Raw genomic sequence first — 20,670 nt, 5'->3', positions numbered from 1 at the left:
CCAATATTTGGCTCTCTATTAGATGTGACAGTGCCTACCTCTTTAGGACCATCCTTTCTAGATATGTAAAGATGTGTATTTACCATATTTTCCACACTATAAGGCGCATCTAAAAACCTCCAATTTTGTCAAAAGCTGACAGTGCGCCTTATAATCCGGTGCGCCTTATATATGGACCAATATTGAGCCTCTAACAGGTAAAAGTTTCAATCAATCAATCAATCGCAACCACAGTAAGCAGCCGCCGACTTCATTTTACCCCGTCTTCATTATCCCCCGTAGAAGAAGATCTTCTTCTTCTACGGTAAGCAGCCGCCCCCGTAGAAGAAGAAGAAGTGTGTGATGCATGCTGGGATATATGACTGCGCGAGGTGTGCCGTTTTGATTTCCATTTGTGTGTTTATGTAAAGACCCAAAAATGTCTCCTGTTAAGAGACACGCTTACGACGCAGAGTTTAAACTTAAGACGATCAGTCACGCAGTAGAACACGGGAACACACTGACTCCATTAATGACGACTTCGACGAGTTGGATGTCATATCTGCCCAACTGTTTAATTCGGACACTGAAGACGAAGAATTGGAGGGATTCGTGGATGAGGAATAAGTTCATAAAGTGAGCTTTACATGTTTATTTTGTGTGTTGTGTTGTGTTGTGTTGTGTGACATTAACGTTTGAGCAACGTTGAGTTATTGATATATTGTTATTGCTCTGCACTATTTCCAGTGTTACTATATTGTGATTGTTTGATTTACCGTAACAGTATCACTGTTTTTTACCTGTTTATTGAATCAGGGAAAGTTCCCCTCCACTATGTGATATAAATGTTGCACTACATGTTATACCTTGCTGTTGTTAAAAGATAAACAAAACACCACGTCACTGACTTTACCTTGGGGAAAATAATAAAACAGCTGTTTATTCATTTTGGGAGTGAACAGAGTTGTCAGAACGCTGGTTTGTAATCTATTAATAAAGTTTGACTGACCTATCTGACTGTTTTGTTGACATTCCCTTTAGCGCAGCTCCATCTAATGGATGCATAGGTGCGCCTTATATATGAACAACGTTTTGAAATATGCCATTCATTGAAGGTGCGCCTTATAGTGCGAAAAATACGGTACAACATTAATATATACGTACTATGCAAATATAAAGAAGGAAAGCTTTTAGTTAATTTTAATACGTTTTGTTTTAAATGTTTTGTTTGTAATTTTTTTTTAATCTTCATTATTTACTTCAAGTTATTACAGTATGTCTCTATATACATATTTATTTTATACATTTTGGCCAAAGGAGGCACATTTCAATTTCTTACTCGCACTTGTTATTTCATATGTTGGCCAGAGGGGGATGAATAGGGAATTCCTTCTTTAGTCCTTCTTTAGCTGCCATCTTGTTTTATCATATATTGCTGCCTTTGCACCTGTCAATGATCATTTTTTATGCACATTAAATTCAACAAAAAATCCTGACTTTGGAGCAATGTTCACGGACTCTAGTATTTGGCTCGCTATTAGATGCAATGTTATTGGGACCATGATTTATGTCATCACTTGTTTACACCTCCTCATATGGAAGATACTTTTCCTCCTTCATGTCTCAAGAAGGCTAGAAATACAAGAAGAAATACATGAATGCATACAGTGGAGTGCGGGGAGCCCTAGAGGTAGTTGTAAGGTGTCCCCAGCTAAATGACAGATAGTTAAAGGCCTACTGAAATTATTTTTTTTCATTTAGACGGGAATAGCAGATCCATTCTATGTGTCATACTTGATCATTTCGCGATATTGCCATATTTTTGCTGAAAGGATTTAGTAAAGAAAATTGACGATAAAGTTCGCAACTTTGGCTCGCTGATAAAAAAAAGCCTTGCCCCTACCGGAAGTAGCGTGACGTCACAAGCGGTAGTGCTGCTCACAATTCCCCGTTGTTTACAATGGAGCGAGAGATATTCGGAGCGAGAAAGCGACGATTACCCCATTAATTTGAGCGAGGATGAAAGATTCGTGGATGAGGAACGTTAGAGTGACGGACTAGAATGCAGTTCAAGACATATCTTTTTTCGCTCTGATCGTAACTTAGGTACAAGCTGGCTCATTGGATTCCACACTCGCTCCTTTTTCTATTGTGGATCACGGATTTGTATTTTAAACCACCTCGGATACTATATCCTCTTGAAAATGAGAGTCGAGAAGGCGAAATGGACATTCACAGTGACTTTTATCCCCACGACAATACATCGACGAAGCTCTTTAGCATGAGCTAACGTGATTGCATCTGTCTCAAATGCAGAAAGAAACAAAATAAATGAATCCCTGACTGGAAGGATAGACAGAAGATCAACAATACTACTATCAGGAGACACCGAACCAAACACTGGACATGTACCGTAAGTTCCGGACTATAAGCCGCACCTGACTATAAGCCGCACCAGCTAAATTTAGGGGAAAATACAGATTGCTCCATATATAAGCCGCACCCGACTATAAGCCGCAGGCGTTTTGATGTGTACCGGTAATTAGCGTAGTATATAGGGGTTCCTGTTACCACGGAGGGGATTGTCGGGACAGAGATGACTGTTTGGGAACGCAAAGCGTCCCATTTATTAACAATAAATCTTTCAATCAAACTTTCACATCTTTGACATGGCGAACAGCATTTGTGCAGAGTACAAATAATACAACGGTGTTAGTCAGTCTTTAATCATTGTGTCATCGTCTTCCTCCTGCGTACTAAAACCACCGAAATCCTCTTCGTCGGTGTCGGAGAAGAACAGGTCCAAAATGGCGTCGTCAGCCACTCTCTCTCCTTCGTCAGTGGAATTAACGGCTCCGGCTTCGTGAGCCGTTACGCCGTCCTCTTCATCATCACGACGCAGCAGTCCAGCTTTTCGAAAGCCGTTGATGATCGTGGATGTTTTCACACTTTTCCATGCCGTCAGGATCCACTGGCAGACTTGAGCAACTGTTGCTTTTCGCATGCGACCAGTTTTGGTGAATGATTTCTCACCGTTAGTCATCCATGCCTCCCACTGAACTCGTAGTGCCACTTTAAAAGCACGATTCACACTGATGTCCAGTGGCTGCAAATGCTTCGTTGTGCCCCCAGGTATCACAGCTGGAATAGAGTTTGTGCTCTTGATGGCTGCTTTCACAGAATCTGTTATATGGGCTCTCATGCTGTCCAAAACGAGCAGTGCTTTTTTTTGGCGAAAAAATCCCCCAGGTCGCTTGACTTAGCACTCATTCAGCCATTCCTTCATAACGCTTTCCATCATCCACCCTTTCTGGTTGACTTTTATGGAGATGTCTTTCGGGAATTTTTCATTTGGCATAGTAATCCGTTTAAAAATCACCATCAGTGGAAGCTTTAGTCCGGATGCTGTGCAGCCCAGAACGCAAGTGAAATGTGTTCTCTCATGGCCAGTTGTTCTCAGTGTGATGGACGATTCACCTTTTTTGTTAACAGTCCTTGTGAGAGGCAAGTCAAAGGACAGAGGCACTTCATCCATGTTTATTATCTCGTCCGGTCCGATGGAATATTCGTCTATTTTTCTTTGTGTGAATTCGCGGAAGTTTGTTATTTTCTCCTCGTGGCCGGCAGGGAGTTGCTGACTCAGAGTCGTCCGTGCCCTAATGGACAGTCCCTTTCGTCTCATAAATCTGACACACCATAATGGTCCACTTCTAAAATCTTCAATATTCATTTCTTTGGCGGTTGTTTGGGCTTTCAGTCGGATCTGCACGGTGGAAACATCCCGGCCGTCTGCTCTCTGTGTGTTCACCCAGTCCTCAAGAAAGTTTTCAAGTTCCGGCCATCTGCTTTTATTATCTCTGAAGGATTTTTTTGTCTTTTTGCATTGAATCAGTTCTTCATGCTGCCGTCTCCAACGTCTCACCATTGATTCATTGATGTCAAGGGTACGTGCAGCAGCTCTATTTCCTTGTTTGACAGCCAAATCTATTGCCTTTAACTTAAAAGCAGCATCATATGCACTTTTCCGTTTGTTTTCCATATTGAGGGTGTTTGCATGAACACTTCCTTCGCGCAAACTGTCGCTGACGTTCTCCTACTCTTTGTTTTGCTCTCATTACCTGGCGCAAGATGTCTGCCTCGGTCTCGCCTGTCGAAGCCTAGCAATGCTGTTGCTAACGACGCTAATTTAGCAACGGGACCTCGTCAGAGCTATGATAAAAACATTAGCGCTCCACCTACGCCAGCCAGCCCTCATCTGCTCATCAACACCCGTGCTCACCTGCGTTCCAGCGATCGACGATGCGGTCGGCGGCCCGGAGATGTAGGAAGTCAAGGTGAGGTCGCCGGCGCTAGCGTCTGCTATCCAACAAAGTCCTCCTGTTTGTGTTGCTGTAGTCCGCCGCTAATACACCGATATATATATATATATAAATGCTGTTAAATGTAGCTTTGATTTGTCAAGCTACTTTTGCAGTGTAGCTTGTGGTGTAGTGTGCTACAATTCTCTGAGGATAGCTTAGCTCCATTTAATTGAGAGTAACTCGTAGCTTAGCTTACTACATTGTCCAGGTAGCTTGCCCATCACTGTCTATTTGGCCTAGCTCACATGTCAATAGTTTGAATACTGCAAACTTCAATACAGTAACACCTCATTTGTTCTGCAGACGTCCAGCGGGTGTCAGCGGGGAGTCATGAAGAGGAGTGGCACACCAGTGTGGGACAGAAGGAGCTACAGGCCCCCTCCCACGTTAAAGAGGAGCAGCTTCATGATGAAGATGAAGCTCAGTCCTTACAGCTTCATCACAGTCAAAGTGAGGAGAACAGAGGGGCGGAGCTTGTAAGTCAACAAATCACAGAAGCTGATGGAGAGCATTGTGAAGATATAAAGTCAGAACCAGACAGCATCTTTGCTCCACTGTCAGACATGGACCACATGATGTCACACTCTTCTGATCACAGTGACCACATCCAAAAACCTTTGGAGAGTCAAAATGACTCTAAAGGTGATACGAGACATCACACTAACAACAAACACTTTGACTGCTCTCAATGTGGGAAATCATTTAGACTGAAGAGTAATGTTACAGTACACATGAGAACACATACTGGAGAGAAACCTTTTACTTGCTCTGTTTGTAAGAAGAGTTTCTCCACAAAGCAAAGCATGACCACACACATGAGAACACACACTGGAGAGAGACCTCTTTTTTGCTCAGCTTGCGCTAAAAGATTCAACAATAAGAATGACATGATATTACACATGAGAACACACACAGGTGAGAACCCCTTTACTTGCTCTGTTTGTAAGAAGAGTTTTTCCAGAAAGGCACACATGACCACACACATGAGAACACACACTGGAGAGAAACTTTTTGCTTGTGCTAAAAGATTCAACACTAAGAATCACATTATATCACACTTGAGAACACACACACATGAGAAACCTTTTACTTGCTCTGTTTGTAAGAAGAGTTTTTCCAGAAAGGAACACATGACCACACACTTGAGAACACACACTAAAGAGAAACCTTTTATTTGCTCTGTTTGTAAGAAGAATTTCCCTAGCAAGCAAATCATGATCAGACACATGAGAACACACACTGGAGAGAAACCTTTTTTTTGCTCAGCCTGTGCTAAAAGATTCAACACTAAGAATCACATTATATTACACATGAGAACACACACAGGTGAGAGACCTTTTACTTGCTCTGTTTGTAAGAAGAGTTTTTCCAGAAAGGCACACATGACCACACACATGAGAACACACACTGGAGAGAAACCGTTTCTTTGCTCAGCTTGTGGTAAAAGATTCAACACTAAGAGTGACATGATATTACACATGAGAACACACACAGGTGAGAAACCTTTTACTTGCTCTGTTTGTAAGAAAAGTTTCTCCAGAAAGGAACGCATGACCACACACATGAGAACACACACTGGAGAGAGACCTCTTCCTTGCTCAGCTTGCGCTAAAAGATTCAACACTAAGAGGGAAATTATATTACACATGAGAACACACACAGGTGAGAAACCTTTTACTTGCTCTGTTTGTAAGAAGAGTTTCTCCAGAAAGGAACACATGACCACACACATGAGAACACACACTGGAGAGAAACCTTTTATTTGCTCTGTTTGTAAGAAGACTTTCTCCAGCAAGCAAATCATGACCAGACACATGAGAACACACACTGGAGAGAAACCTATTCCTTGCTCAGCTTGCGCTAAAAGATTCAACAATAAGAATGACATGATATTACACATGAGAATACACACAGGTGAGAGACCTTTTATTTGCTCTGTTTGTAAGAAAAGTTTCTCCAGAAAGGAACACATGACCATACACATGAGAACACACACTGGAGTGAAACCTTTTTCTTGCTCAGCTTGTGCTACAAGATTCAACACTAAGAATGACATGATATTACACATGAGAACACACACAGGTGAAAAACCTTTTACTTGCTCTGTTTGTAATAAGAGTTTTTCCAGAAAGCTAAGCATGACCATACACATGACAACACACACTGGAGAGAAACCTTTCTCTTGCTCAGCTTGTGCTAAACGATTCAACACTAAGAATAAAATTATATTGCACATGAGAACACACACAGGCGAGAAACCTTTTCTTTGCTCTGTTTGTAAGAAGAGTTTCTCCAGAAAGGGTGACATGACCACACACATGAGAACACACACTGGAGAGAAACCTTTTTCTTGCTCATTTTGTGTTAAAAGATTCAACTCTAAGAAGGAAATTATATTGCACATGAGAACACACACAGGTGAGAAACCTTTTCCTTGCTCAGCTTGTGCTAAAAGATTCAACACTAAGAGAGAAATGATATTACACATGAGAACACACACAGGCGAGAAACCTTTTACTTGCTCTGTTTGTAAGAAGAGTTTCTCCAGAAAAGACAGCATGACCACACACATGAGAACACACACTGGAGAGAAACCTTATTTTTGCACTGTGTGTGATAAGATGTTCAGGTTTAAGAATCAGGTGAGTAAACACAAGTGTGTAACAGTCATGGAAGCTGCAGGGATGTAAACAGACTTAAACAGTGATTGTGCTAAATGTAGTTTAAAAACACAGCATGTTTAATAAGAATGTATATTTGATGTTGTATGTAGTGCTTCTCATCTTTTAGTCTTATATGTTGTCCTGTAATTACTGTTTAAGTTGTGTGCATGTATTGAATATTATATATGTAGCTACTATTTTATTTTTTTCTCATCTTTGAAGAGAGGACATCTTATTATATTAATTTTTTTTTTTTTCACACGTGTTTTCCATTGCATTTTATTGATGTTATTATTCAATTAAAAGTATGAATGAATAAAATGGTTAACAAAATGTGGACTCTGGTAGATTAGCAGCATTGTTACATCATGGATGTTAACTACTACAAAACATCAACAAAGAAGAAAAATGCTGAAGTTAGCAACACATCACTGAACTTTAGAGCCATCGTGAGTGGAGTTGCTTGTTTTTATTGCTGCATTTGTACTTATTTCACCTCACATCTTCACTTTTAATCCTAAAGTCTTCTTCAAATATTGTCATGACGTTTACTATGAAGGGTTTGTTTTTCCGAGGTGCAATAAAAGTTGGAGCGGACATGGCGTGAAGGTAAGGACGTATTTATTGTAACAAAGTACAAACAAAAGGCGCACACAAGGCGCAGATAAAACTTGACTATGAAACAAAAAGCTAGCACAAAGGCAAAACTATGGACATAAAATAAATAAGCACTTACTGTGACATGAACTATGGCATGGACTATGATATCAAGGGTATCATCAGGTTGCATGGATATCAGAGGTATCAGAGTTAATGTCGCCAGGCTGACTTTCTGGCAACTATCGGCTTAAATAGTCGTGAATATGATTAGCAACAGGTGCTTGAGTGCAAACGTGAAACAGGTGGAACTAATGGGTTACTATGGTGACCAAACAGGAACTAAAAAGAGTCCAAAAACCAAACAGGACATAACCTAAACAAAACATGATCACAGACATGACAGAGACACCCCCTTAAGGACAGATACTAGATGTCCAAAACAAAATACAAGGCAGGATCGAGAGTCATGGGAGGGCGGAGGGGGACATGGCAGTGGGTCGATCCGGGAATGGCCACAACCGTGGCCGACGAGGAGGCGGGCGCGTTGTCGTCGTCGTGGCAGGCATGGAAGCTGCGCGAGTCGTCGTTGTGGCAGGCGTGGAAGGTTCAAGGTTCAAGGTTCAACTTTATTGTCCCCGCGGGGAAATTTGTCTTGGGCACAGTGCATCATTGCTTTTTTAACATACACAAAAACAACAGAACAAAAACAAGCGCAGACACAACCACAAGCAGACAACTAACATTTAAACATCAGAACATGGAGCTTGATAGACATAGGTGGCACTTTGATGTAGGCATAAAATCTACAATATGGAGATAAAGATAAAGTACCAGTGTGCGTTGCACTAGAGCTCATGGATAAAGTGCTATGTGCTAAAGTGCTTAGTTTTAAAGTGCTATGTGCTAAAGGGCTATGTGCTAAAGTGCTATGTGCTCAAAAAGTGCTAACCTATGTATTAACATTCTATTGCACATTGTTGGTCAGCTTAATGGAGGCTGGGACAAATGATAATTTAAAGGCCTACTGAAATGATTTTTTTTTATTTAAACGGGGATAGCAGATCTATTCTGTGTGTCATACTTGATCATTTCGCGATATTGCCATATTTTTGCTGAAAGGATTTAGTATAGAACAACGACGATAAAGATCGCAACTTTTGGTATCTGATAAAAAAAAGGCTTTCCCCTACCGGAAGTAGCGTGACGTAGTCAATTGAACATATACGCAAAGTTCCCTATTGTTTACAATGATGGCCGCATGAAGTGAGAGAGATTCGGACCGAGAAAGCGACAATTTCCCCATTAATTTGAGCGAGCATGAAAGATTTGTGGATGAGTAAAGTGCAAGTGAAGGACTAGTGGGGAGTTGAAGCTATTCAGATAGGGAAGATGCTGTGAGAGCCGGGGGTGACCTGATATTCAGCTGGGAATGACTACAACAGTAAATAAACACACAACATATATATACTCTATTAGCCACAACACAACCAGGCTTATATTTAATATGGCACAAATTAATCCTGCATAAAAACACCTACGTGTTTGTTATGCTAGCTCCTAGCTCCTCTGCTAGCTCCTAGCTCCATAGAACACGCCAATACAATTCAAACACCTGCACAACACACACAATCACTCAACCCAAAAGACCGTTCACCTAACCCAAGGTTCATAAAGCTTATATATTTTTTAAAAGTTACGTACGTGATGCGCACATACGGTCAAGCTATCAAATGTTTAGCAGACAAGGCTGCATACTCACGGTACCTGGTATTCAGCTGGGAATGACTAAAACAGTAAATAAACACAAGACATATATCTACTCTATTAGCCACAACACAACCAGGCTTATATTTAATATGACACAAATTAATCCTGCATAAAAATACCTACGTCTTTGTTATGCTAACTCCTAGCTCCTCTGCTAGCTCCTAGCTCCATAGAACACGCCAATACAATTCAAACACCTGATCAACACACACAATCACTCAGCCCAAAAGACCGTTCACCTAACCCAAGGTTCATAAAGCTTATACATTTTAAAAAAGTTACGTACATACGCAAAAAAAAAGTTGCACACATACGGTCAAGCGATCAAATGTTTAGAAGCCAAAGCTGCATACTCACGGTAGCACGTCTGCGTCTTTGTCATCCAAATCAAAGTAATCCTGGTAAGAGTCTGTGTTGTCCCAGTTCTCTACAGGCGTCTGTGTAACGAAGTCAAAAGTCCTCCTGGTTAGAGTCTCTGTTATCCGAGTTCTTCCATCTTGACTGCATCTTTCGGGAATGTAAACAAAGACGCGCCGGCTGTGTACTGTTGTTGCTGACTTCGTTCAAAAAATACGTCCGTTTCGCACCGACAACTTTCTTCTTTGCTTGCTCAGCTTCTTTCTCCATAATGCAATGAACATAATTGCAACAGATTCACCAACACAGATGTCCAGAATACTGTGGAATTATGAAATGAAAACAGAGCTTTTTCGTATTGGCTTCAATGTGGAAGGCATACCCGTGTTCCCCGGGCTACGTCACGCGCATACGTCATCCTCAGAGGCGTTTCGAACCGGAAGTTTAGCAGCAAATTTAAAATGTCACTTTATAAGTTAACCCGGCCGTATTGGCATGTGTTATAATGTTAAGATTTCATCATTGATATATAAACTATCAGACTGCATGGTCGCTAGTAGTGGCTTTCAGTAGGCCTTTAAGGCGGTTAGATTTGCATAGTGGGACCCGGAGTATTCTCCCTGATGGCAGGGTTCCATATTCAGGGAAGAGTGGGTGTTGTGAGTTGGAAATAATTTTCTTAGCTTTTTTCCTAACTGCCTGCTCATAGATGCTCTGTATAGGCTCATATTCTTTCCTCCCTACGATTTTCATTGCCGTTGTATGCATGCCGGCCAGTTTGCTTTTTAGCTTAGCGGTTAGGTTGCCAAACCATGAGGTGATCCCGTATCTAATGATGCTCTCTACAATGGCACGGTAGAAAATCATCATGATGTGGCTGCTTACGCCGTACAATCTTAATCTTCACAAAAAATATAGCCTCTGTTGCAGTTTATTGCACAGTTTGTCAATATGTGTCTTCCAGCAGAGAAGATTATCAATATGAACCCCTAAATATTTATATGAGGATACCTGGGTGATTCCCTGATTTTTGATGACCACTGGCTCATGGTCAGTCACTTTCCTGGGATCCAAAACCATTTCCTGTGTCTTGGTCACATTTAGAATAAGATGGTTGGTATCACACCACCTAATAAATAGATCTATCTGGTCTTGGTACACAGAGGGGTCCGTATCCTTGTGTCTAAGGCTTAGGAGCACGGTATCGTCCGCAAATTTCACCATATAATTGTTAGGGTGCACAGTCCTACAATCATTGGTGTACAATGTAAACAGTGTTGGTGATACAACACAACCCTGTGGGACGCCTGTGTTGCAGTGTTTGGTGTCTGACAGTGTTCTGTTGACCTTCACTTGCTGTGTTCTGTTTGTTAAAAAAGAGTGGAACCATTTGATCAAGGTGGAGTTTACACCCATGTCTTTGAGCTTCTCCAAGAGTATGTGAATTTGCACTGTATTAAAAGCTGAGCTGAAATCAACAAATACAATTCTAGCATAAGCGTTTGTGTTCTCAAGGTGCTTGGAGATAAAGTGCAAGGTGCAAGGGATTGCATCATCAGTACTGCATTCCTGCTTGTACGCAAACTGGTACACATCTAAATTTGGCTTGACATCCTTCATGAGCAGTGACACAACACATTTTTCAAAACATTTCATAACAATGGAAGTGAGAGCTATGGGACGAAAGTGGTTGTTTACTGTGACACTGGGCTTTTTAGGCACTGGAGTTATAATTGACTTCTTCCACAGAGCTGGAACAGTGTGAGTGTTAAGTGGAATATTGGACACCATGCTGTAGTTAGTTCCTCTGCACAGCTTTTGAGCAAAAAAGCTGGGAGGCCGTCAGGGCCTGCGGCCTTGCCCGTATGTACTCTACTAAAGAGACGGCGGATGCTGGTCGGGTGGACTTCCAGGCAGCAGGTGTCATCAGTGTCTGGCAGGGACTGCAAAACACTGTCACACTCCTGAGAGAAGTTTTGACGGTCGAATCTCAAATAAAAGTCATTTACCTCATTTGATTTTTGCTGCTCATCCAGGGTGATGATTTGTTTCTTTGCAGGGTTCATATTAGTGACTGATTTCATTGTGTCCCAAAGTTTTTTTGTATTTGACATTTGGAGATGATGTTCCATTGTTTGCTTATGTTGTTCTCTTGCATTAGTGAGAAGTTGTTTGAGTTCTTTTTGGACAACTGACAATCCTGCTCTGTCTTTACTTCTAAAGGCCTGCTTTTTCCTATTTATGCAGTCTTTTATTTCTTTTGTTACAAAGGGTTTGTTATTGGGATAGACTACAATGTTTTTCTTGGGTACCACATTGCCAACACAAAACTCAATGTAGTCCGTTATAGTTACTGTAGCCTCATCTAATCCTAGTGCATGGAACAGGGACCAGTCTGTGCACATGAAACACCCCTTCAGTGTCTCAATAGCATCGTCTGACCACACATTAATTGTCTTATGCTCAGGTTTAATTGATTTAAAAACAGATTTATATGTGGGTATTAGATGTATGGTGTTGTGATCCGAGTTGGAAAGGGGGGGCTTTGGTTTTGCTGAGTATCCCCCCTTTATATTGCCATAGCATTTATCTAGAATCTTGTCATTTCTTGTGTCACATTTGACAAATTGTTCAAAGCCCGGCAAGGCAGTCTCCATTTTACAATGGTTAAAGTCACCCAAAAAGAAAACAGGAGCTCCGGGTGTGCGCTGCAGCTGTTCATGTGCGCACTCTGCTATGCTTGCAGCAGCTCTGCCTGCATTGCCGCTGCATAGGTGGGACATAAACAGCGGCTATGATGATGTTGCCAAACTCCCTAGGCAGGTAGTGAGGTCTCATTGATAAACACAGCAGTTCTACGTCGGGGCTGCATATGGTTTTTTTCACAGTGAGCTGTTTACACCACTTGTCACTCACGTACACGCCGACTCCGCCCCCTTTTCTCTTCCCGGAAGCGTCAGAGCGGTCAGCTCGTACGAGTGAGAATCCATCCAGGTCAAGCAGAGAATCCGGGACGCCTTGGTGAAGCCACGTCTCGGTGAACACCATGATGTTGGTTTCCCGGTATTCAAAGCAGCTCTTCAGGTTGACCCGAAGCTCATCCAGCTTTGGTGCCAGCGATCGCACGTTGCTGAGTATTATTGACGGCAGGGTTAGGGTTAGGGTTAGGGTTAGGGTTTAGGGTTTAGGGTTAGGGTTAGGGTTAGGGTTAGGGTAGGGTTAGGGTTAGGGTTTAGGGGTTAGGGTTAGGGTTAGGGTTAGGGTTGGGGTTAGGTTTAGAGTTAGAGTTAGGGTTAGGGTTAGGGTTAGGGTTAGGCATAAAGAAAAAGAGTTGGTTAGGGTTAGGCATAGAGAAAGAGAGTTGGTTAGGGTTAGGGCTAAGGGTGGGGGTGGGGCGATAGAAAAGAGCGAAAAAAAGAATAAGAAGGGTGTGCACGGTCCGTCTATGGCCCAGCGGGTTAGGGTTAGGGTTAGGGTTAGGGGTTAGGGTTAGGGTTAGGGTTAGGGTTAGGGGTTAGGGTTAGGGTTAGGGTTAGGGGTTAGGGTTAGGGGTTAGGGGTTAGGGTTAGGGGTTAGGGGTAGGGTAGGGTTAGGGTTAGGGTTAGGGTTGGGTTAGGGTTAGGGTTAGGGTTGTGGTTAGGGTTAGGGTTAGGGTTAGGGTTAGGGGGAGGGGCAAAGGGAGTGCACTGTCCGTCTGCAACCCGTCAAGGCGACGCCCACGCCAAACGCAGGACCCCCGGGACCCCATCCGACATAACTCCCATTGCGGGCGCTCAATGTGGTGGCAGACACACTCGAAGAATCCCTGCGGCTATCCAACGACGCGTTTCGGCCCCCTAGGCCTCGTCAGGTTGGCTTTTGACCTCATGCCTACTGGGACGCTACTAATTCCCTAGTAGGTGGAGCACTTCTAATCTCCTGAGGCTTCCCTATTTGTCTTCACGGCCGGATGTCCCCTCATCACGGCCGGAGAGGGAATGAGCCTGCTGGCAGGAGGAGGATATATATATAGGTGAGCTGCAGGGGGGCGGGGCTTAAGCTCCCCACTGCAGTGTCGCCAGCGACTACTCAAACCTATGGATCAAAGAAAACGCCTACATGTGTGATGTGTCCCCTCGACATATGTTGTGCATCACACAGTGGCCAAACACACAGGTAAGTATGGTTATGTTTGGTGAATGTATTAAAATGTTTTCTTTGATCAATCCTCTGACTCCTGTGTTGATTGATTGAGGCGTCTGAGCCCCTCACCACATTTCGATAACAGGGCCGCGGGGGACCCACGAACGGCAGGGCGCCACCAAGCGACGGGTTGGAGGCACTGGCGGGTTAGGGTTGTGGTTAGGGTTAGGGTTAGGGGAAGGGGGAGGTGCAAAGGGAGTGCACTGTCCGTCTGCAACCCGTCAAGGCGACGCCCACGCCAAACGCAGGACCCCCGGGACCCCATCCGACATAACTCCCATTGCGGGCGCTCAATGTGGTGGCAGACACACTCGAAGAATCCCTGCGGCTGTCCAACGACGCGTTTCGGCCCCCTAGGCCTCGTCAGGTTGGCTTTTGACCTCATGCCTACTGGGACGCTACTAATTCCCTAGTAGGTGGAGCACTTCTAATCTCCTGAGGCTTCCCTATTTGTCTTCACGGCCGGATGTCCCCTCATCACGGCCGGAGAGGGAATGAGCCTGCTGGCAGGAGGAGGATATATATGTAGGTGAGCTGCAGGGGGGCGGGGCTTAAGCTCCCCACTGCAGTGTCGCCAGCGACTACTCAAACCTATGGATCAAAGAAAACGCCTACATGTGGGTTAGGGTTAGGGTTAGGGTTAGGGTTAGGGTTAGGGTTAGGGTGGGTTAGGGGTTAGGGTTAGGGTTAGGGTTAGGGTTAGGGGTTAGGGGTTAGGGTTAGGTGTTGTTGGGTTAGGGTTAGGGAAAGGGGGATGGGCAAGGATGCACTGTCCTGCTTCAGCCCGTGCCGGTAACGTCAAGCTCCAACGGTAGGCCCTCAGGGCACCCTGCAAGAAAGAAATCACAAAAGCATTAGATGTGATGTCAAACACATGTTGGACCTGATTCCAGCGACGCGTTTCGGCCTGTCAGGCCTCATCAGGCTGGCTGCGGCTTCTCCATGTTTTCTCTGCAGCGTGATGTCCTCTCATCGAGCGCTGTGAGGGAGATGTGCCTGTCTCAGGAATGGAGGAGGTTTTGAGCAGGAAGGGGGCGGGGCTGACACCCTCCACATCAAGGCAAAAAGATATATGCCTTGATCTCCCTCAAACTCCTATTTACAATGTGTTTAAAACAAGTCTTTCAAGTTTATGACTTGTTGCCCCCATCACACCTGCCGCAAAAGGACAACTCACCCACAAGGCACCCGTCAGGTCCACCGAGGAGACAAGACACCTGCGCACGGACTGGCGGCACTGGCCAAGTTAGGTGTTGTTGGGTTAGGGTTAGGGTTAGGGTTAGGGTTAGGGTTAGGGTTAGGGTTAGAGGGTTAGGGTTAGGGTTAGGGTTAGGGTAGGGTTAGGGTAGGGTTAGGGTTAGGGTTAGGGTTAGGGTTAGGTTTATGGTAAGGATTTAGGGTTAGGGTTAGGGTTAGGGTTAGGGTTAGGGTTGGGGGAGGGGTTAGGGTTAGGGTTAGGGTTGGGGGAGGGGTTAGGGTTAGGGTTAGGAGAAGGGGATGTGCACTGTCCGTCTACAATCCAACGGACTGACACTTACATCTCATTTAGGCCCCCCGGATGTCTGGTGCCCAATTTGGAGATCCACGGGAGCTCTGCCCTGTGACGTTGGGCGAGGCTCCATTTAGGATCCGTCTCTACGACAGTCACCCGGACGGAAGACCATCCGTGCAGGAGGAAATGCTGAACCAGGTGAGTGTTGGTATTTTTTTGTCTAACAATGTTGTATTTGTGCTGGGCGAATCTCCTGGCTAAGGTATTGCCCGTCTCGCCCACGTACATACACCCACATTGCTGACAACGGATGACATACACACAGTTCTGTGTGTGTCGGCCGCCACGGCACAACGGCTGGAAAACCTTGCGGTTATGGGGGTTCACCAACCATTGTGAGTGGCGGACAAGGGCGTCCCTCTTGGTGGAGGGCGGGTCTCTCAATGAGCAGACCCTGGCCCTGACCAACTGATCATTCAAGTTGGGGTTCTTGCGGTAGGCCGGCACCACATAGCGACCAGGCAGCCTCCCACTACTCTCCACAAAGACCCGGAAGTGGTTTTTGACCTTCCAGGCGGCCCGCGCAGCCGAAGGAGAGTAGGTGGTGATCAGAGGAATCATGTCTGTCCCAGGGGGAGGCCCCCTAGGGTCCAAGAAGCCCCTCAACTGCCGTCTGAGGAAGGACCTGGAATAGCCCCTCCTCATCAGAGCAGAAAAGAGGGTCCTCGAGGCCCCCAGGAAGTCCTCCCGTCTGGTGCAGATACGATGAAACCTCAATAATTGGGATTTCACCAACCCCGCAAAGGTATGCGTGGGGTGGAAGCTGCTTCTGTAAAGGAGCGCATGGGTGTCGGTCTCCTTGAAGAACACCCGGATGTCCAAGTGTTGCGTAATAGCAAAGTCGGGACCCTTGAATGTAGTGGTGTCCAAAAAGTCGACAGAAGTACTGCTAATGGTCGACTTGATGGTGATATTTTTGTTGTGAGTGTTAAGCGTGTTCAAAAACACGCTGAACTCCTCACTGGAATGCGTCCAAACACCCCAGATGTCATCCAGGTACCGAAAATAATAAAGGGGACGTTTTGGGCAGGCGGCCAAAGCAGAGGTCTCCCACTCTGCCATAAAAATGTTGGCATACGCCGGTGCAAATTTCTTGCCCATAGCAGTGCCCTTAATTTGGAGGTAGAAGCGACCGTCAAACTCAAAGTCGTTTCTCCTCAAATTAATTTCAAGGAGCTGTAGAATCTCCTTCTCGGGCCTGCTGACGTCGCGGTACTTGTAGAAGACATTTTTGACAGCCTGAATACCCTCATGGATGTCCATGTTTGTATACAGGCTGTCAATGTCTATGGTGAACAGGATGGCATCTGGGGGAATGTTCACACTCTTGATTTGATCTATAAAGTCATAGGTATCTCTGAGGTAGCTGTCGTGCAGAACGGAGAGCGGAGTTAAAAAATGGTCGATAAACTCTGCCGTTCTGTACGTCTCGCTGCCGCAGTCAGACACAATGGGGCGGCCCGGAGGGATCTCGTGGGGCTTGCTCCACTTGTCTGGCTCCTTGTGAATTTTAGGGAGCATGTAAAACCTGCGGGGGCGAGGATCACGCTCCCCCATGAGATACCTCTGTTGTTTAAAATTTATGAATTTTTTGAGGCGAAGATTATCCAGAATCTTGCCTACCATGGGGATGGTCTGGGGATAAATTGGTTCCGGCAGTGGTTTGTAATACGTCATGTCACTCAACTGCCGGGAACCCTCCCATAAATATTGTGACCTGTCAAAAATGACAACAGCACTCCCCTTGTCAGCTGGTTTGATGACAATGTGCTTGTTTCTTTTTAGATTTTGAAGGGCCTCAACTTCTTCCGGTGTCAAATTGGGAGCGACCGCAGGTGCGCAGCCCGAACCGGACACGGAAAGCCCATCGGACCGGACCATAGCCTGGAATTCCGGAGGCATAAGTCCAGGTGAGGGCTCCCAGCCGGAGCGGGCTGTGAAAGGTGTGGGTCCTGGAGAATCTTGATTCTCATAATACACCTCAAGTTTGACACGTCTATGGTAGCGCTGGAGGTCAAATTGAAGTTGATGATGCCAGTCGCTACTGAGGTTAGTGGAAGGAATAAAGTTGAGGCCCTTATTAAGGAGGGAGATGTGTGACGGGGTTGGCGTGAAATTACGGGCCAAATTTATCACGTTCTTATTACCCCCCCGAACCAACGGGATTATGGGGATGCCAAGTTTAAAAACTCAAGCCAGTGCTTGAGCATCAACTTGGCAGTGTCCTGAGTCCAGTGGATCAGGTCAGGTTGGGTCTCAAAGTCCCGGCCGTCGAGAGCTGGGATGTGAGCGTAATTGTTCCTGATGCAAAGATTCAGCAGCCCAAGGTTGGCTTTTTGCTCAGCGGGCAGGGCTGCCGAAAAATTGATCAGGGGGATTAGCACTCGGGCCCGTGGGAAGGTAAGCGCGGCTGCCCTGAGTGCCCCTTGGAGCTGCTTAATAGCAGTCTCCTTCACTTTCTGCTCACGGTGATGGATCCCAAAGGAAAGTACCAACACTTCCACCGGGACAGCAATTATGGTTTTGCGCAGGATGGCCTCCGCGTGTCGAAAATTGGCGTCCGGGTAACTATCGATCTGAAGGTCGTCGATATAAAAAGGAGGAAGATGAGAGAGATTGCAGTCGCCGATCATCAAGTACTTCTTGGTGGCCGACAACTTCCAATCCATCATCCTCCTCTGAGAGCCCATATGTCTAGTGGGTCTACGGGGGGAGGAGCAGGTAACATCCTCTACCAACTGGACACAATCTGAAATAGACAGTGGAGTACCTGGGACCAAAGGCTCCCCATGTGGTTTCTTTTTTAGTGTCCCGGGGAACAAATGTGACCAATCGGGGGACTCCTGAGGAAGCATCTCCCCAGGGAGCGTCTTCCGCAAAAGGTATGAAGGTGAGTCTTCACAGTCCTCCCTAGGGGTCCCGGAAAGTGTGGGCCCCTGTGGTGAAAATTCACCTTGTGGTGTCGTCTCATCTTCCATGTGAAGCTGGAGCGGGGATGAGACGGGGGTAGCGGCGGCCACAGGAGAGATGCTTGGGGACAGCATCGAAGCAAGATCCTGTCCCTGTTCCTGGTCCTGAAGATCAATGAGGAGGGGCGAATGAAGCGTGGGCCCCATTGGTGAGTAACCGTAGTACTCAGTCTGAGTGGGGGTCTCCTGGGTTTTGCTTTCCCCGGAGACTGTGAACCCACTTGTGGGGGTATCCTGGGTGTTGTTTTGCCCAGAGACTGTGGACCCACGTGGTGATTCATCGTCGTCCTCGGTCTGAGTGGGGGTATCCTGTGTGTCTTGTCTTGCAGGTGATCCCAGAGGAAGTAGCCTGCGGCGTGCAGGAATGGGCCGGGTCGGGAGATCCTCACCGATGCTGTCTTTGGCGGGTCTGCTGTCCGGAGCTCGGCGCGTGGTCATCCTCTGCTCCTTGGGAGGTCCCGCCACTGCAGGAGTCGGCGGCCGGCGAGGAAGGAAGATGGGGGACATCCGGATTGGAGGGATTGCTGGACGGTCCGCCTCGGGAGACCAATCTGGGGCGACAGCGTCGGTGCTGGTAGCCACCGATGCCCGAGTGACTATCTGAGCTGGGGGGCTTCTTGCCCGTGCCAAGTCAGGAGCCCCAACTGGGCCCATAGGGTCAGTGAGGGTACCCACCGATACCAGGGTGGTAGTCTGGACCGGTATAGACCGGGCCGGGTGTACCACCTCCGGTGCCGGGGTGGCAGCCTGGACTGGTAAGGGCTGGGCCGGGCGTGCCCCCTCAGCGTTGACAGAGGGGTCGGCAAAGGCTGCGACAATGAGGGCCTCGGCCTGCTTGAGGGTGTCCCCCAACAATCTTTTCCCCAAGTGTTTTTTTGCCCATGTAACAGCCAGCTCAAAAGCGGGTCTCCAACTCTCGTGAATAAAACTGGTTATCTTGCCCAATTCTTTTTCCAGAGTGTCATTGTAATGTTGTCTTAAAATTTCGACAGTTGTTGATGCCCAAGTATTGGCATTGGCCCTGATCAAAACCTCAATCTCAATGTTGGTGACCGCTGGTTTAATCATAGTGGCCAGCGTCTCATGCATTTTTATTATGGATTGGGGGTAAGTGTCTTTAGTAACATTGATAAGGTGATGTGTGATTTTAACAATGTTATAAAAACACTGGGCTTTTAAATTCCCCTCCATGGAAATTGGGGAATTGTCCGGGGGTGCCTTCTTCCGAGAAGCGTTCTGTTGCTTCTTGCCCTTTTTGCCCTTCTTCTTGGGACGGGGAGGAACGCGGGGACGTCCTTGAGGTGAATATTCCGGTAAGACATATTGCCTTGAAGGTACAAAGTCCCTGTCTCTGCTGGAATATTGACGCGGCCCCTCCCTCCTGGAAGAGTCCTGGCGCCTCCCGAGTGGACGAGGAGGATTGCGGGGACGTCTTGGAGGTGAAAAATGTGGTCTCAAATATCCAGGAGAGTGATGTCTTGAAGGCACAAAGTTATTTTGTGCTGGGCGTGTGTTCCACCCATCATTCCACTGGGGGGCGCTGGCGCGCTCCTCTTGGAATTCGTCTTCAAAATGGCGGCGTGTCTGCGGGTAGGGGCGAACGGGAAGGGAATTGAGGTATCCCCGTACCACATCCGCATAAGTCATTGGGGGCAGCTGCTCGTGCGGCTCAGGAAAATTATCCTCATAATCATAATAATCCTGATGGTCATCATAATAATCCTCTGAATAAGTAGGCCACTCTGGAGGCGCAGCCTGCTGTCCCGGTCCGCGCCTTCGCCCCGACCAAACAGGAAGCCGTGCACCATCGTACCATCGTGACATTATTTGAAATTATAATTTTAATGCCGCTGGTGTAGATGGTAGTGAAAATGGTTTGCGAAACAAAAATGCGTTCGCTTTGTAAAAACAAAAATTGTCTTTATCCGTTCCTTTTGTAAACAAAGAGGAAAAAAAAATTAATTTGGATTTTTTCTAAGTACAAAATCGAGAGAGGCTAAAAATCACCTCTTTTTCCTTCTCTCGATCAGACACTTAGAAAAAAAACGGAGAAAAAAAAAAAAAAAATTTGGATTTTTTCTAAGTACAAAATCGAGAGTGGTTAAAAATCACCTCTTTTTCCTTCTCTCGATCAGACACTTAGAAAAAAAAATGAAAAAAAAAAAAAAAAAATTGGATTTTTTCTAAGTACAAAATCAAGAGAGGCTAAAAATCACCTCTTTTTCCTTCTCTCGATCAGA

The 20,670-nt window shown here is 45.7% G+C and overlaps 1 protein-coding gene across 7 annotated transcripts in view; it reads left to right on the top strand.

The window, feature by feature from the left end:
- The window catches only part of LOC133633656 (zinc finger protein 271-like), a 46,835-nt gene extending 26,449 nt beyond the window's left edge, over positions 1 to 20,386 (top strand). For 2 of the 7 annotated variants that reach the window (XM_062026242.1, XM_062026241.1), the window contains exon 4: positions 4,644 to 7,739. In XM_062026242.1, the coding sequence (XP_061882226.1) occupies positions 4,644 to 7,030 (2,387 nt within the window). In that variant the 3' untranslated portion in view covers positions 7,031 to 7,739. Of the gene's footprint in view, positions 1 to 4,643; positions 7,740 to 15,458; positions 15,600 to 17,246; positions 18,352 to 18,445 lie in introns of those variants that run through there. The other 5 variants (XM_062026244.1, XM_062026247.1, XM_062026246.1 and 2 more) reach the window with 5 other exon arrangements.
- Positions 20,387 to 20,670: the final 284 nt, after the last annotated feature.

Source organism: Entelurus aequoreus, linkage group LG18 (assembly GCF_033978785.1).
Source record: "Entelurus aequoreus isolate RoL-2023_Sb linkage group LG18, RoL_Eaeq_v1.1, whole genome shotgun sequence".
In the NCBI taxonomy this organism is placed as follows: Eukaryota; Metazoa; Chordata; class Actinopteri; order Syngnathiformes; family Syngnathidae; genus Entelurus; species Entelurus aequoreus.
Note: the sequence above shows the minus strand (reverse complement) of the source record. Positions and strands in the feature narration are given on the sequence as shown.